The sequence below is a fragment of the Carlito syrichta genome, unplaced genomic scaffold, assembly GCF_000164805.1.
Source record: "Carlito syrichta isolate Samal-C Ts95f unplaced genomic scaffold, Tarsius_syrichta-2.0.1 Scaffold309768, whole genome shotgun sequence".
Classification (NCBI taxonomy): Eukaryota; Metazoa; Chordata; class Mammalia; order Primates; family Tarsiidae; genus Carlito; species Carlito syrichta.
Window position 1 is genome coordinate 630,493 of NW_007253864.1, and position 15,880 is coordinate 646,372.

Sequence of the window (15,880 nt, forward strand, 5' to 3'; positions counted from 1 at the left end):
CAGCAGGCTGGGAGCGGCCACTGCACTCCAGTCTGGGCGACAGAGTGAGACTCCAACTCAAAAAAAAATAAAAAATAATAAAAAAAATAAAGACATATTTCTAGTTATTTTCTAATGTCAAGTCTATCCTTTTGGTAAATACAGCATATATATTCTTCATACTGAGTTTACATTCTTGTAATATCAGATGAATTCAATTTAAGTAGCTAACATACATCTGAAAAATTATTTCTAAATCTCAGCATTTTCACACTTAATGCCTATCCAAATGTATGAATGTACACAAACACACAAACACACACACACACACACACACAAAGATGCACAGCACTTTGTTTCAGGATTTTTTCTTTCCTTTCCACCAAAGAAAGGTATCACTTACCATAGAATATCAAGATAAGCCATTCTTTTTTCATTTGGATGGAAACATTCACCAAATCATTTAAATGGATTAAACAGGAAAAAAAAAATGTTCTTCTGTTGCCAGAAAGGCAAATTAATAGATTAAATTCTGCACTGATAGAACTAAACTAACTTGCTTGCTTCTACTATAAAGAGATTTAATATTAAAACACACTTGGTTCCTCATGCATAAAATAGGAAGTAGCACCTACTGATTTCAAGCTACAAAGCCCATCAGATCACAATGACAAGCCTACACTTGTCACTGGTATGTACTTGCCATAGAAGGCAAAAAGCCAGGAGTGTTATAACTTCTTAGAAAAAGCTGAAATGCCCCTAATGATCAGAATCTAAATTAAAATTCTAGGACTGTCTCAACATGATATACTTTCCATTGCAAATTCTGATTTTACAAATAAATCTGACTTTGTAGATTATTTTATCTCTTAACAAAGATAACAAGTAAATGGAAATCTGTTTAATCTCCAGTGTTGGCTTATTTATCAGGAATGAGAAGATTTCAGATTTTATATAAAATGGAAAATGCCAGCTATTGATTTACTGGCCACAAAGCCCTTCATGTGACAAGCCCAAACTTGTCACTGGTGTGTACTTGCCATGAGAAGTCAAAGATAGCTTATTTATAAGGAATAAAATAATCTGTTATGCCCACATGCTGAGAAAATGTCACGAGAAAGGTGGCTATAACAGAATGCATCTTACTCTAAAATAAATACATGAAGAGCTGAATAAAACTAATGAAACTACTATGTTAGAAAAGATCAAGCCTGGACAACATAGTAAGACTATGACTCTACAAAAAAAAAAAGGCCCGGTGTGGTGACAAGTGCCTATAGTCCCACCTAATCCAGAGGCTGAGGCGGAAAGATCACTTGAGCCTAGGAGGTTGAGGCTGTGGCATGATAGCCATGATCGTGCAACAGAATGAGACCCAAACTCAAAAAAAAGAAAAGAAAAGATTGCATGCACCATGAAAGATCACTGTGTAATCAACATTTGTACACCTAACCCCATATCTTAAAAAAAAATATATATATATACACATAGCTATGCATTTATAGTTATAAAAGCATATTATTATTTAAATTCTTGCAAGAAAAATACCTGTCTTTCTTAATCTGAAGTTTTCTTGTCCTTAAAATCACTAGTTTTATTAGAAAGTAAATATAATAAAACTGTTATATTGGCAAAAAAAAAAAGATCACTGTGGTGGATTGTAAGAGGATGAAGTTTCTTCAGGCGATAATTATAGACTGAATAAGATAAAATTCAAACACTGAGTTAATTGCAGACACATATTACAGGTATATTACAGGTATACAAAATTGGACCTGAAAATTTAAATAAACTTATTAATATCTAAATAACGATTACACTTTTCTTACCTTTTGCATAAATAAAAAGCACCCAACAAAAATGGAAAATTTCAGACACAGTACAGGGCTGCCGCCTTCAGGGGAAAAAAAATAAAAGTTATGAGACAACAGAAGAATTAGAAAAAAGACATCCCAAATGACTGTAAAATAGGTGTGTAATAAAATCCACAGTTAGAGGGAATGATATCAGATTGAGCGTCACATGGAAAATGTGCAAGAAGTTCAGCTATAGGAAATAGCTGGGAGCCAGGGAAAGAGCTTAGAAAAATGAAATTTATAAAGAAATTTTAAAGTTTTTTGAAGGCAAGACAGATAAAGTAGAAAACAACAATAATTCTTTTGATGACATCAGCAAGACTATGCTGCTTTAAGATCTTTATATTCAGTCAGATGTTTCCTGATTTTTTTCCCTAATGACCTGCAACCCTTCCTCCCTGAATATATTCCAGATTGATGCCAAATCACTAAAGCCTTTTTTTAACGTAAATTATGGGCTTTCTATAATTCCTTATACTTCCATCCATTAAAAGTACCTGTTGTAATTTGCCAAGTTGTCTTGGCAATTTAAATGGCATTTCAGACCTGCTTTCAGTTTGGCTTTTCTACCCAAACCTCTGCCAATGTTTAGACAAGACATCTGTGATCTCCACATCCCAACAGCCTTATTCTAACAAGATGCCAAGAAGAGCAAAATATCCTGGAGAAGATCAGGAGATCAGGTTTAGTATTAGCACTATCATTAGCAAGGTACACTTCCTCTCCCTGGGCTTAGTTGCTTCATCTGTTAAAAGATTGTTCTACTTTGGTACAGTACTGTACTTAATTCACCAGTCCATGGCAAGGATTAAATGTCAGTGTCCTGTTTTTAAAAGTAGCCTCTCTACCACAGGCACATGATAAACTATTTCTAGTTTTGATTGCCTACCAAGAGAAAATTCAAATTTTTTTAGCCTGACACTTAAGCTACTCTAAATTCTGGCTCTATAACTTGAGAATTCTAGAAAAAACTTGACTAATATTCTCGAAATTTCCTCTTGCTGCATTTGTGTCTATTCTTGCTATTTCCTCTGCACAGAAGGATCTATCTACTTATCAAAATCTTAACCATCTTTCAAGACTAATTTCTACTTATTCCATACAAACTTACCTGACTGGCTCATTTGGTGTTTTTTTGATTTTGTTTTTGCTTTGCCTCAGAAGTCCTACATTTCTTGATTTTATTCATGTGACTTTCATAATACGCTGCATTGCACACACTGAAATCTTTATAATACCTTCCTCATCTCCCTGACTACACTGTAAGTTCTCAAAAAACAGAAGCGGTGGTATTTTTGTTTTGTTTTGTTTCTCATACTTGTGTCCTACATAATACCTAACAAAGTACTTCCTGTGGATAAGTGCTCAATGAATAGTGACAAACTTTTAAAGAATAGCTTGAGATGCGGTATACGGCCATGGTGAAGCACATGGGTTCTACAATAGAATGAGTTTCAATAAGAGTAACCTTGGCCAAATTACTTCATCTCTCAGGGGATTATTTTCCCTATAAGTAACAACAGAATCAGCCGTACAGGTTGTCATAAGAATAACTGAAGTAATATATTTTAAGTCTTAAAAGAGACCCTAGCCCATAATAACTGCTAGGAAGTACTATACATTAGTACAATTGTTAGCAGAAAGAGCTAACAGAAAGTTTACAAAGTGATAAAAATGTAAAATTGTTTATAAAGTGATTTTACCGTTTTATTAATTAGAATTAGGCTGTATATACACCCTAATAAATATTAAAAAGGGGGAGGGGAGCATTGCGATTGGCAGTTGAGGGAAACTGCAAGGGGAGGGAAGGGCATACCTCATCAACAAGGGTACCTGCATGATCAATGTTAGTATACCTAGCCCTGAATTGCACTCCACATCTTTATAAGAAAATTTTTTTAATGGATATTATGTAATAAATAAATAAATAAATACCAAAATGAGTACAATTTCCTAGCTTCTTCAAAGAAAGGAGATATTCTTTATCTTTCTATAAATGATCACATTGGTCTTCCTTAAACTCAGAACAAAGCTTATACACAAATTTTAGAAAACACAATTAAAGTCACTTCCCCAAAACCACAAACTAGACCAACTGCTTTTGTATCACTGGTATCAACTATATTTAAATGTAAATAGTTTATTTTTAAAAGTTTATATTTATTGTAAACATCCTTCCCAATTTGTATACAATTTTATATTTATTTATTTACTTTTTATTTATTTACTTTTTTTTTCTTTTTTGGGGGACGGAGTCTCACTCCGCTGCCCAAATTGGAGTGCAGTGGCATGCTCATGGCCACCCCAGCGACGACCTGCTGGGCTCAGGCAATCCTTCCGCCTCAGCCTTCCAAAGAGCCGGAACTACAGGTACACGCTATCACACCTGGCTAGTTTTTTGTTTTTGTTTTTTGATGCACTGTAGAGATGAGGTCTTGCCAAGTTGCCCAGGCTGTTCTCGAACCCGTGGGCTCAGGAAATCCTCTCACCTTGGCCTCCCAAAGTGCTGGAATTACAGGTTTGAGCCACCGCGCCCTGTCAAATTTTTATATTTAAAGAAAAGCAAGCTGGGCTCGGTGACTCAGTCTGTAATCCTGCGCTTTGGGAGGCTGAGGTGAGTGAATTGCCTGAGTCCGCGTGCTCGAGACCCGCCTGGGCAACTTGGCGAGACCTCATCTCTACAATAAATCAAAAAATTAGCTGGGCATGTAGTTGCAGCTACTTGGAAGGCTGAGCGAAAGGATTGCCAGAGCCCAGCAGGTCGAGGCTGGGTGTCCGGGAGCGTGCCACTGCACTCCAGTCTGGGCGACAGAGTGAGACTCCAACTCAAAAAAAAAAAAAAAAGGAAAAGAAAATGTTATTCATTCTAGCCCGATAATTTTAACTCCTGTCCCCCTACTTTTCTTGTCAATACTTTTCTAATTCTAGTAGAATTTCATTTCTATTTTATGAAAAACTTTCATGATAAACCAGGAAAATCTGTATCCCATAACTGCCCTTATCAGAAAGCACACTTTCTTGATAGTTTCAGTTACCCTATCCTCCCCCAATCCAATTTCTCTATTCTTGATTAGTTATAAAAATCAAAATACATAGAGAAGTCATTTGAGGAGGATTACTTATTACTCAATTTGACATAAAAGTCAAATAATAGAAATAATCCACATAGTCAATAATAGAAAATACAATTGTCAATATAGCGGTCAATATCCAGAGGAGCTAACTGGTTAAAGTCCCTAAAGTCTGATTTGTGCAGTCTGCATTTTTGGTTGCTTAACCAAAAAAGTTTATGTAGACAAAGATCCCGTACATTCTGTAATATGAAAGAAGTCAAACTTCTAATGGCTAACACACTGTGAAAAGCAAAAAAATTCATTAAAATAAAAATCATTAAAATAAAACTGTTAGAGAAAAAGATTATAAAAAACATTTCTTTTTTAAGACTAGCAAAACAAACTAAGGGATCAAAACTAACACAGACAAAAGGGTAATCCTGATTAACAAATATAAAAACTTACCGCTGTTTTCTTCCTCTTTGTTGACGAGGTTGCTCCTCTTGAGGATATTTAAAGATGTCCTGAAAAATGGGTTCATATTTCTTAAAAATTACAGCGGAAACAGTGAAGTTTCTTTCTAATCTCTCAGTACGTTCTCTGAAATGTAGGGGTAGATTTGCCATGTCTTCCCACTTCTTCATCTTATTAAAAAATTCAATTAAGCTAATATTAAAAATAAAAAAGATATTTTCATAATTAGCATCAAGGTAAAGTACACAAATATAAATAATTAAAAGTAAATTAAGAGTACCTCATTAAATTATATTACTTTTAGACAGTGAAATAAAATCAAAACTCATTTTCTCTGATTAGCTTAATCTCTTACAGATTAGTATACAACTCTGATCCTCCTAATCTTTTTTGTTTGTTTTTAGATTACCTAAAGTTTTTTTAAAAAATCATAAACTGGGCACAGTGGTTCGTGCCTGTAATTCCAGATACTGGGGAGTGGGCAGGGTGAGACAGGAAGATTGCTTGAGCCCAGGAGTTTTACAGAGAGCTATGATACTGCCACTGCACTCTAACCTGAGCAACAGAGCAAGACCTCTGTCTCTAAAAAAAAAAATATATATATATATATATATATATATATATATATATATATATATATATAATACTTTAAAATACAAACAAAATTAACAAGAGTAATGTAACCAACATTAATATACACAACTGCCAGATTTTTTAAATGTTATATATTAAATAAATTTTGTCATGTTTACTTCAGACTTTTTTTTTTTTAAGTCAGGGGTCTCACTCTATCACCCAGGCTGAAGTGCAATGACATAATCAGGGCTCACCACAGTCTTGGTCTCTTAGGCTCAGGAGATCCTTCTTCTTCCTCAGTCTCCCAAGTAGCTGGGACTACTGGTGCACGCCACCACATCTGGCTAATTTTTTTGGTAGAGACAAGGTCTCACTAGGTTGCCTAGGCTGGTCTCAAAGTCGTGGGCTCCAGCAACCTTCCCACCTTGCATCCCAAAGTGCTGGGGTTACAGGTGTGAGCCACCACAGCTGGCCTACAATTTTTTAAAAACTAAAAACACTATAGAAACAGCCAAAATACCCATTTGTACTTCTCCCTAATCCCATCCTCCACCTTTCTTCCCCAAAGATAACCACCATTCTAAAATTGGTCTTAATCCTTCCCATATTTTCATATTTATTAAATATATATCAATAAACAATATGTACTAATCTTTTATGTATGCATTTCTATATTTTATATAAATGGTATCAGTTAAGAAGCATTCTACAACTTGCTTTTTCATGCAATGTTTCTGAGATTCATTAATGTTGCTATACAAAGGGGGATCCAGGAAACCCAGATTTTTTGAAGGGCAGACCCTTATAGTACAGGCCTCTCCCACTAGGTAAGTGTTCTAGGAATCCATCAGCATCACTGTACCAGCTAGTGTTGTGAGAAGATACGTTTGGCTACAGTGAACTTTTTTTGGAGATTCTTTAAGCATTTGCCCATTTTAGGATGGGTGATTTACAATGCAACTGCTGACACTTGCTGAGTCTTCAGAAGTTTTTGACTAAAACAGCATGACCTCCATTCCCTACCCTCCCTATTCACCCGATCTCACTCCAAGGGACTTTTGAAAAGTCCAATGAAAAAAGTCCTCAAAGGGAAATGTCTTGTGGAAGAGGAGAAACAAAAAATGACAGAAGCATTAAAAGGCATCAAAATTGACGAGTTCAAAAGCTATTCTGAGCAGTGGAAAAAGTGTCTCAATAGGTATATTGCATTCAACGGAGAATACTTTGAAGGTGACTGAACATGTAAGAATACATAATTTTTTATAAATAAATTCCAGTTGGGGGGCCATCCCTTGCATAAGTTCTAATTTATTTTAATTGCGAAAATTAATCCTTCATATACATATATCATAACTTTTTCTTTTCTTTTTCTTTTTTTTAGTTGGAGTCTCACTCTGTTGCCCAGGCTGCATGGAGTGCAGTGGCACACACATAGTCACCCAGCATCGACCTGCTGGACTCTGGCAATCCTTCCGCCTCAGCTTTCCAAGTAGCAGGAACTACAGGCACGCACTACCACGCCCAGTTAATTTTTTTTTTTTTTTTTTGAGTTGGAGTCTTACTCTGTCACCCAGACTGGAGTGCAGTGGCCGCTCCCGGTCACCGCAGCCTCGGCCTGCTGGGCTCTGGCATTCCTTCTGCCTCAACCTTCCAAGTAGCTGGAACTACAGGTGCGTGCTACCACATCCGGCTAAATTTTGATTTATTATAGAGATGAGGTCTCGCCAAGTTGCCCAGGCGGGTCTCGAATTCGCAGACTCAGGCAATCCACTCACCTCAGCCTCCCAAGGAGCGGGATTACAGGCTGAGCCACCGAGCCAGGCTTAATTTTTGATTTATTGTAGAGACAGGTCTCACCCAAGTTGCCCGGGCTGGTATCGAACCTGCAGGCTCAGGCAATTCACTCGCTTTGGCCTCCCAAAGTGCTGGGATCACAGGTGGAGCCACTGAGCCTGGCCCATATACCATAACTTTTTGCATTCACTCTCTAATGAATGGAGATTTAGGTTGCTTCTAATTTTTTAAGATAACAACAAAAAAAAACGTTGTGATAAACATATCCTTGTGCACATGTGCCAGAGTTTCTCTAGGGACCACTCCATGTTGAGTCAGAGAATGTGTACCTTTTAGTAGATACTGTCAAATTTCCCACAAAAGTAGTTATGCCAATTTTTACTCTCACCAACATATACCAGCAATATAATGACCAAACCTGGTATTCTTAGTCTGATGAGAATGAAATTTTATCTTTGTTTTCACTTTGAATTTTCTTGATAACAGTGAGATTGATCATCTTTTCTCATCTTTAGCTTTTTGAGATTTGGCCTTTGTGAAATCATATTCTTTAGTCATTCTTAGTGGCTATGGATTATTTAATCATTTGTTAGTACTTATTCATATATTACTAATCTGCTAATTGTTAGTAATTATTCATATATTACTAATACTAATCTGGATATTAATCCTTTGATCAATTGTTTGCATTGCAAATATCTACTCCCAATCTGCTCCTATAATTCATTTGGCCCATTAAGGCAGAAAAGTAAATAATCTGAATTTACAAGTAAAAACTTAAAGATAAAAATTGAGTTTTTGAAACGGAAATAAAACTGAAACTCAGGAATGTAATACTTGCACTAAAATGTTAGGTAAGTTTGGTTTACTATAGTATAATATGATGATTCCATAAATTGACCTTTACTTTTAAAGTTCTTTATCTGACACTCAACTAGGTTATTCTATCACCACTTTTATTTGTAATGATTATACTTTTACACTCTATTTGAGTCTACATCTGCATGTTTACTGCCAGGTGTTCAACTCTCTATGTACTGCCTTTTGTTCTTAGACCTAAATATAATTCAAGATGGAGTTAATAGTTTACAAATAGATTATATCTAAAAATGTTACATTTTTTATTATTTTCATAGTAAGTTATTTTTAAAATCATTAGGTCCATAAATTTTAACACAGGTAATTCCCTTCAAAATGCCAGCTATCTTTTTTCCTCTAGTCTTTAATAAACCATAAAAGAAAATACACCCAGAAGGTATAACTAATAAACACAATCAATTCAATTATACAACAGATAAACAAAGCAACTTCTGCTTTTTTAAACATTTTTTGACCCTTTCTAAAACTGATTATAATCGTGTTGCTTATCCCCCAAACAGGAAAATGAGAAATATTTACATTCCATATACTCATATATTAAGACACAACTCTTATACATGTAGTTCTAAATAAAGTGCCATATAGTTAATATTTTCTTTTTCAGCGTAATCTCCTGAAGTTTCTCAAAATACTTCGATTTCTCCTAATATTACACAATAAGTCATAACCTTTAAAAGTAAACTCTTCCATACAAGTGACTAATACATTACAATTTAAATATTTTCACCAAATAAGTTAAATATAATGGATACTATCTTTGACATAATAAAGGGAAGCCATGATCTAATTTCTAAATTTAGAAGTCCACAGGTACAGATGCTCAGAAAATGATGAAGAGAGAGAATGCCTAGTATCACTATGATTTATGAGCTTGTATGTTAGCCATATTCTATGTTTAAAACTCTGACATAGTTACCTCTGCTCTGAACATCTCAGAATTCTTGTTAAAGATACATAGTTTCCTTCAACTGTCCCTTTGCTTACAGTTGGAACAGATTTTCTGCAAGCCACATATAAGGCACATGCTAACCAATGAAGATCATTTCCCTGTAAAAGAAAAGAAAATTGATTTATAACTAATGAGTTACATATATGAATTTTTATATTGAAATATAAGTGTTGTTTATATATTTGTGGGAAACTGTTCTTTCCAATGATGGCCCTATCTGGGGTCCTCTTCTTATAATGTAACACTGACATTTTTCCTCTGTGAGGTAGGGATCTGTGATCCCTCACCTTGAACTGGGATAGGGGTCTGTGTTCCCTCACATTGATTAGCTGGCTCAACCAATGGCATAGGTGGAAGTGATGCTATGCAATGACAATACAGATTCTACCTGGCATGCTCTCAGGACATATGCCTTGGGAATCCTGAACCAATATGTAAGAAGTTCAGCTACCCTGAGTCCCCATGTTGAAGGATCACATGGAATGGTCACATATAGGAAGAGATGTGAAAAGCACACCAACTGTGCCAGTCCTTAGCTGCTCAGGTCTTCCAAATGAGGCACCTGTCATTTTGAAGCAGAAAAATGACATCCTCACTGTGTCCTGTCTGAATTCCTGACCCACAGAATCTGTTAGGCAAAATAAATTATTGCTTTATTCTCCTAAATTTTAGGATAAGTTGTTGCATAACCATAGTGACTGAAACAATATTGTTGTTTATATATTTTTTAATCTTAAAAACTAGAAAAGTGAAATAAATGCAAAATTAAGATTGAATGTACACTCAGCCATAATCAAAACATATACATGAATAAATAAAACTTATTTTTATAACCATAGGGACTATTGTGGATCCATTGCCAGACAGTAAAAAAATAATCATTTTAAGCCGGGCTCAGTGGCTCAGCCTGTAATCCTGTTCTTTGGGAGGCTGAGGTGAGTGGCTTTCCTGAGTCCGCGGGTTCGAGACCCGCCTGGGCAACTTGGCGAGACCTCATCTCTACAATAAATCAAAAACTTAGCGGGGCGTGGTAGCACACGCCTGTACTTCCAGCTGCTTGGAAGGCTGAGGCTGAAGGATTGCTGGAGCCCAGCAGGTCGAGGCTGTGGTGGCCAGGAGCATGCCACCGCACTCCAGTCTGGGCGACAGAATGAGATTCCAACTCAATATAATAATAATAATAATAATAACAACAATAATTTTAAGGCATTATTTCTAAAAGATCATCTTCACAATTATTTTTAGTCAAGAAGTAATACAACTTTCCTCTCCCTATAAGGACTGAACTGAAAGATGTCCTTTAGTTTCATTGTATCCAATGCTAGCCTAAATAAAAATGAGAGAAACTGGAAATCCTCCATTTTTCATGTTTACACATAAACTAGCTTTAAATACCCAATTATAGCATAGATGTTCTATTTTTAAAACCACAACAAAGATTTGTGTATTAAACACATCTCTGGGACATTGTCACATAATATTCTTGACTAATACGATCTCAAAGTAGATTCAGATTTGTAACTACTGAATTTCTCTACTATATTAAGACCTCTTGGAAAGTATAAAGTCAGTCACAGCATTATCTTGTGTTTTAGTAAAGGGTTTTAACAAGATAACTTATAATGGTCTACTTTGGTTCTAGAAAATTTACAACTACATCATTTCTAAAAAGAAGGAAATAATTAATCTTACAAATGATAATTTTAAGTGCTTAAAGGACAAAACGGATGGGAGAGTTCTTTATAATCTATGCAAAGAGCAGACTCTGGGGCTGGTTTATCTTTAGTCCTAAAAAATATTTGCTGAACAAAATTAACAACTCATGGCCATATACTTATAGGGTCAAGTAGATGTGGTTTCAAATTCTGGCTCTGTCATATATCCTATAACGCAGTGGGCAAATGACTTAATAGTCTCAGGGGTTCCATTTTCTTAGCTGAGGACTGTGAGAATGAATCACAATATAAATGCACAGAAAATACAAGAAATCAAATGTCAAAATTTTATAATCAGTATTCTGTGTTAAGTATCATATGAGCTTTATTTTCCATTATGCTTCCATGAGATTACAATCCCACATGATCTTACAGCATACCTGACTGTAAACTCCACAAGGGCAGGGATTTTTAGGCTTTGTTCACTGCTCTATCCCCAGCACCTAGAATAGTGAGTGGCAAATAAAATAGATAAATGAATATTCATTCATTCATTCATTGGGTAAACTGGGCTAAGAAGCTGAGACCAAAATCTCAATAATCAAAAAAATTGGCCAGGTTCGGTGGCTCAGCCTGTAATCCCAGCACTTTGGGAGGCCAAGGCGAGTGGATTGCCTGAGCCCACGGGTTTGAGAGTAGCCCGGGCAACTTGGCGAGACCTCGTCTCCACAATAAATAAAAAATTAGCAGGGTCTGGTAGTGTGCGCCTGTAGTTCCTGCTACTTGAAAGGCTGAGGTGGAAGGATTGCCGGAGTCCAGCAGGTCAATGCTGAGGTGGCCGTGAATGTGCCACGGCACTCCAGCCTGGGAGACAGAGTGAGACTCCAACTCAAAAAAAAAAAAAAAATTGAGTAATCAAGCATGTGCTTTCAAAAATAATTTTCTAACCATCTATTAAATGTCACTTAAGTAACACTAGACTCAACTCAACTGTATGGTGATAATGCTTGCTCTATTTAATTTACAGGATTGCCCTAAGAGTAAAACTAGAGCTAGTTTGGAGGCATTTATGCCCTTCACCAAAAAAAGTCTTTCTCTTTGTCTGAGTCCAGGAAAGCACTAAGAGGAGAATAGGAACACGGTCTGGTCAGCCAGATCATGTAAGTGTATGAAAGACTTAGTAAACTACTCGAAAGCACTGTTCCAATGAGTGCTTTATGTGCCTGGAACTACATATTATCTTATTTAACCATCAGAGCAGCTCTGCAAATATGCAGTTTACAGATCACAAAATTGAGTTTTCCAGGGGCTAAGTAAATTGTCCAAAGTTACCCAGGTCTGTCGGGTTCTAAAGTCACCACATCTATCTTTCTTCTGTAGATATAACAATTGGGAGAGGGAACTAGTAATTAAATTAAAATCCTATTAATACAAATATAAACAAAAAATAAACTTAGGATGACACACAGACAAAAACACCACATTAAATAATACCTTGGTTAGACTTTCACATCCTGAGCCTTCCGCAAACTGTATATAAAACTGCTTAAGAAAATCAAATGGCCTCATGCTTAAATGCCACACACACAGGCAGTCAAAACAGCTGATAAACAATCTGGACTTCCGTGTCACTTCCCATTGGCCCATGAAGGGGAGGTGCCTACGGAGTTGACAGTCACTGGCTAGAATGGCCATTTTTCTCATCTGCAAGCCCAGTCCGGAGAAAGGAAACTAACAGTTATGCCTGGGTCACGGCAGCCACGGAAGTCCTGGGCAAAGTCTGGGGTGACCAAAAGGTCCTCAAAGTAGTCGCAGTCCTGATTCCTAGCGACATAAGGAGCATGTCTATATCCGGGTCGCCAGAAAGCCCATTTCATTTGGCCTGGGGAAGATGAGTTATTTTGTTCACGCACACATCCACACAGCCCAAAACCTAACAGAGTCTTTACCGAAGCCAATGCAATGCCAGGGCAAGGACGACTCGGTACAGGAGAAAAAGACCAGACCCGGGCGCTAAATCCGGGTAACCGCTGTGTAAATACGCCGCAAGTCCCCGCCCCCTCTCGGTTCGGTCTTGACAACTAACTACACCTGTTCATTCTACTAACTAGGGGCGCGGGGATCAAGTGGGTCACACACGCCCATTTTTCTCATCGTGATCTCAGTCTCGCTGTGCTACTTTAGGGCAAGAGGTGTCCCCCAATCTGCGCCCAGAGGGAAGAGCAGCGAGACCGGATTCACCTTCAGGGCTGCTCTGCACCTTTGAAAAGCCTGGTTCCCAGGACGACGGTGCGCAGAGAGGGTCCCCACCCCTCTCCGCCCCGGAGCCTGCCGGAGGGCCCCCGCGGGGCGCTCCACCCGGCGTCGGAGGCACCCCACTCACGCCGACTAGGCCCGGAACCCCCCATCTCTTCCCACGAGCGCACCTCCAGCGTGTAGCTCTCGCTCATGCTCCTGTAGCTGTCCCAGGCCTCGGCCCGCGCCGCCTCGTCCATGTTGAGGCGGCTGCACAGCTCGTCAAACCGCTGCTGGATCTGAGGGATTGGCGACTCGGCAGGCGGAGCGGAGTCCTCCGCCTCGCCGTCGTCCTCCTCCTCCTCGTCCGAGGCTGCCGCCGCCGGAGGGGGAGGCGGGGGTGGCGGCGGCGACTGGTCACCTCCGGACGGCATAGCGCAGTCCTGAGCAGCCGGTCCTCAGATGAGGTGAGGGCCCGGGCCCGCAGCCATTCAAACCGCGAAGCGCCCGCCCGTCAGCCGCCCGCCAGCCGCCCGCACCGCGACTGCGCCGTCGCCAAAGGCGTCTGGCCTCCTGCAGGCACCCGTATTCTGCGCAAGGCCTGCTGGGAAATGTAGTCCACGCCGGAAGTCCACGGGGGCCAAAAAAGCGATTTTGAACAAATCAGCTTACGGAGCCTCCTCCGTTGGGCTGAAATAAAAGCGCCTTCTCTGTGTGTTAAGGGCACACCTCCACATCGTAGTGAGATAAAAACGTCCAAGAAACAGTGACATGGGAAGGTGTATTATCTTAGCTGTTCTCAGAATTAATACTCCTCATCGCCGGGCTGGCCTTATCTAAAAAAAAGTAAGGATAATAGCAAGGGGCCTGTCTGCCTAAATTCGAATCTCCTAATTGCTAGGACTTTCCTACGTCTCAATGTTAGGTGAGCCTTTCAAATAATTATTGGATTTTTTTTTTTTTTTTTTGAGTTGGAGTCTCACTCTGTCGCCCAGACTGGAGTGCAGTGGCCGCTCCCGGCCACCGCAGCCTCGACCTGCCGGGGATCCGGCAATCCTTCCGCCTCAGCCTTCCAAGTAGCTGGAACTACAGGCGCGCGCTACCACGCTCAGCTGATTTTTTGATTTATTGTAGAGATGAGGTCTCGCTGCCCAGGCGGCTCTCGAACCCGTGGGCTCAGGCCATCCACTCACCTCAGCCTCCCAAAGGCGCGCGGTTACAGGCTGAGCCACCGAGCCCGGCATATTGGATACTTTTTAATGTAGTAACTTTTTTCCAGGGGGTGAACTCACATTCACCGTGACACATTTGTGCTATCCTCAACCACTGTAACGGGCAACCCCAAACCTGAGGGGGATTGCGCATAAGACTCTTCATCTGTGCCAAAGAAGTCGTCGGAGGTCCAGCAGGGAAAAACTCTGGTTTATTCGAACTTACAGAGAGGCGTAAGTTCGTGAAGAAAGAATATGTCAAGACGACTCCCGGTGAAGGCACCTGGGGTGGAACAGCAAGCAGTTTAATAGGCAAGCGAGTCAATTAACCAAATTCCTATCCAGTGTTTACAATTACCTCGATTACACTGATGACCACATGGCTTTGCTTGGTCACCTGCATTCCGTGGTTCATTGTTGGGAACATGCATATCCTTCAGAGATCAACCTTGGCCAGAGGCTGCTCCCCCTTGGAGGGGCAGAAAGAAACCAGATATAGGGGGAAAGAGTCAGTGTCTGGACAATTACCTCCCAACCACGCAGTTGATTTTACTTTATTACTTTTTAAATTTTTGTGTTGCTTTCTCTTTTCATGACTCAAGTAGACTTGAATCACTTTATTTTCAATTGTTCTTTATTTTAGCTTTTTAGCTGCCAATTCTCTTGATTTATAAATGGGTATAGTATAAAACATTTTAGCCTTGAGAAGCTGTAAGACATTGCTATTTTCTATTTTTGTTTTGCTCAGTGTGGTAGGTAAACTGAGGGGAAAAAAGTACTGGGATAAAAGCAGGGGCTTATGGAAGCTATAATGGCAGGAGGGAGGAGAGGGGCAGAACCCTGCAGATAGAGAGGCAGGTTAGAGACAGGTAACAGGATATCGCAGGAACAATTTTGAGACTATAAGACTCTCTCCATGAGAGAGAGTCTCTCCATGAAACCTTCGGTAAAATTGGAGTTGGATGTGCTTTTTATGTGCTGAGTCTCAAGGTGACTACAGGGCAAGAATAGAAGACCAAAGGTTTATAAGTATTTTTCAATATGTCTATACAAATTTAGTACTGTCCTGATATTTAGGCTGGGGATAATGTTTTTAAAACAATTACAGTGAATCGTTTGGATATCATTGTGAACACTTTTCTTTTTCTTTTTTTTTGACTTGGAGTCTCACTCTGTCGCCCAGACCGGAGTGCAGTGGCCGCTCCCGGCCACCGCAGCC

At 39.0% G+C, this 15,880-nt stretch overlaps 1 protein-coding gene across 3 annotated transcripts in view; it reads right to left on the reverse strand.

Annotated features, from left to right (window-relative positions):
* The window catches only part of RBL2 (RB transcriptional corepressor like 2), a 60,553-nt gene extending 46,520 nt beyond the window's left edge, over positions 1-14,033 (reverse strand). For all 3 annotated transcript variants that reach the window (XM_021717453.1, XM_008067758.2, XM_021717454.1), the window contains exons 1-4: positions 13,642-14,033; positions 9,528-9,658; positions 5,354-5,554; positions 1,809-1,873 (exon numbers count right to left, since the gene is read on the reverse strand). In XM_021717453.1, the coding sequence (XP_021573128.1) occupies positions 1,809-1,873; positions 5,354-5,554; positions 9,528-9,658; positions 13,642-13,884 (640 nt within the window). In that variant the 5' untranslated portion in view covers positions 13,885-14,033. The remainder of the gene's footprint in view (positions 1-1,808; positions 1,874-5,353; positions 5,555-9,527; positions 9,659-13,641) is intronic.
* Between the last annotated feature and the right edge of the window lie 1,847 nt (positions 14,034-15,880).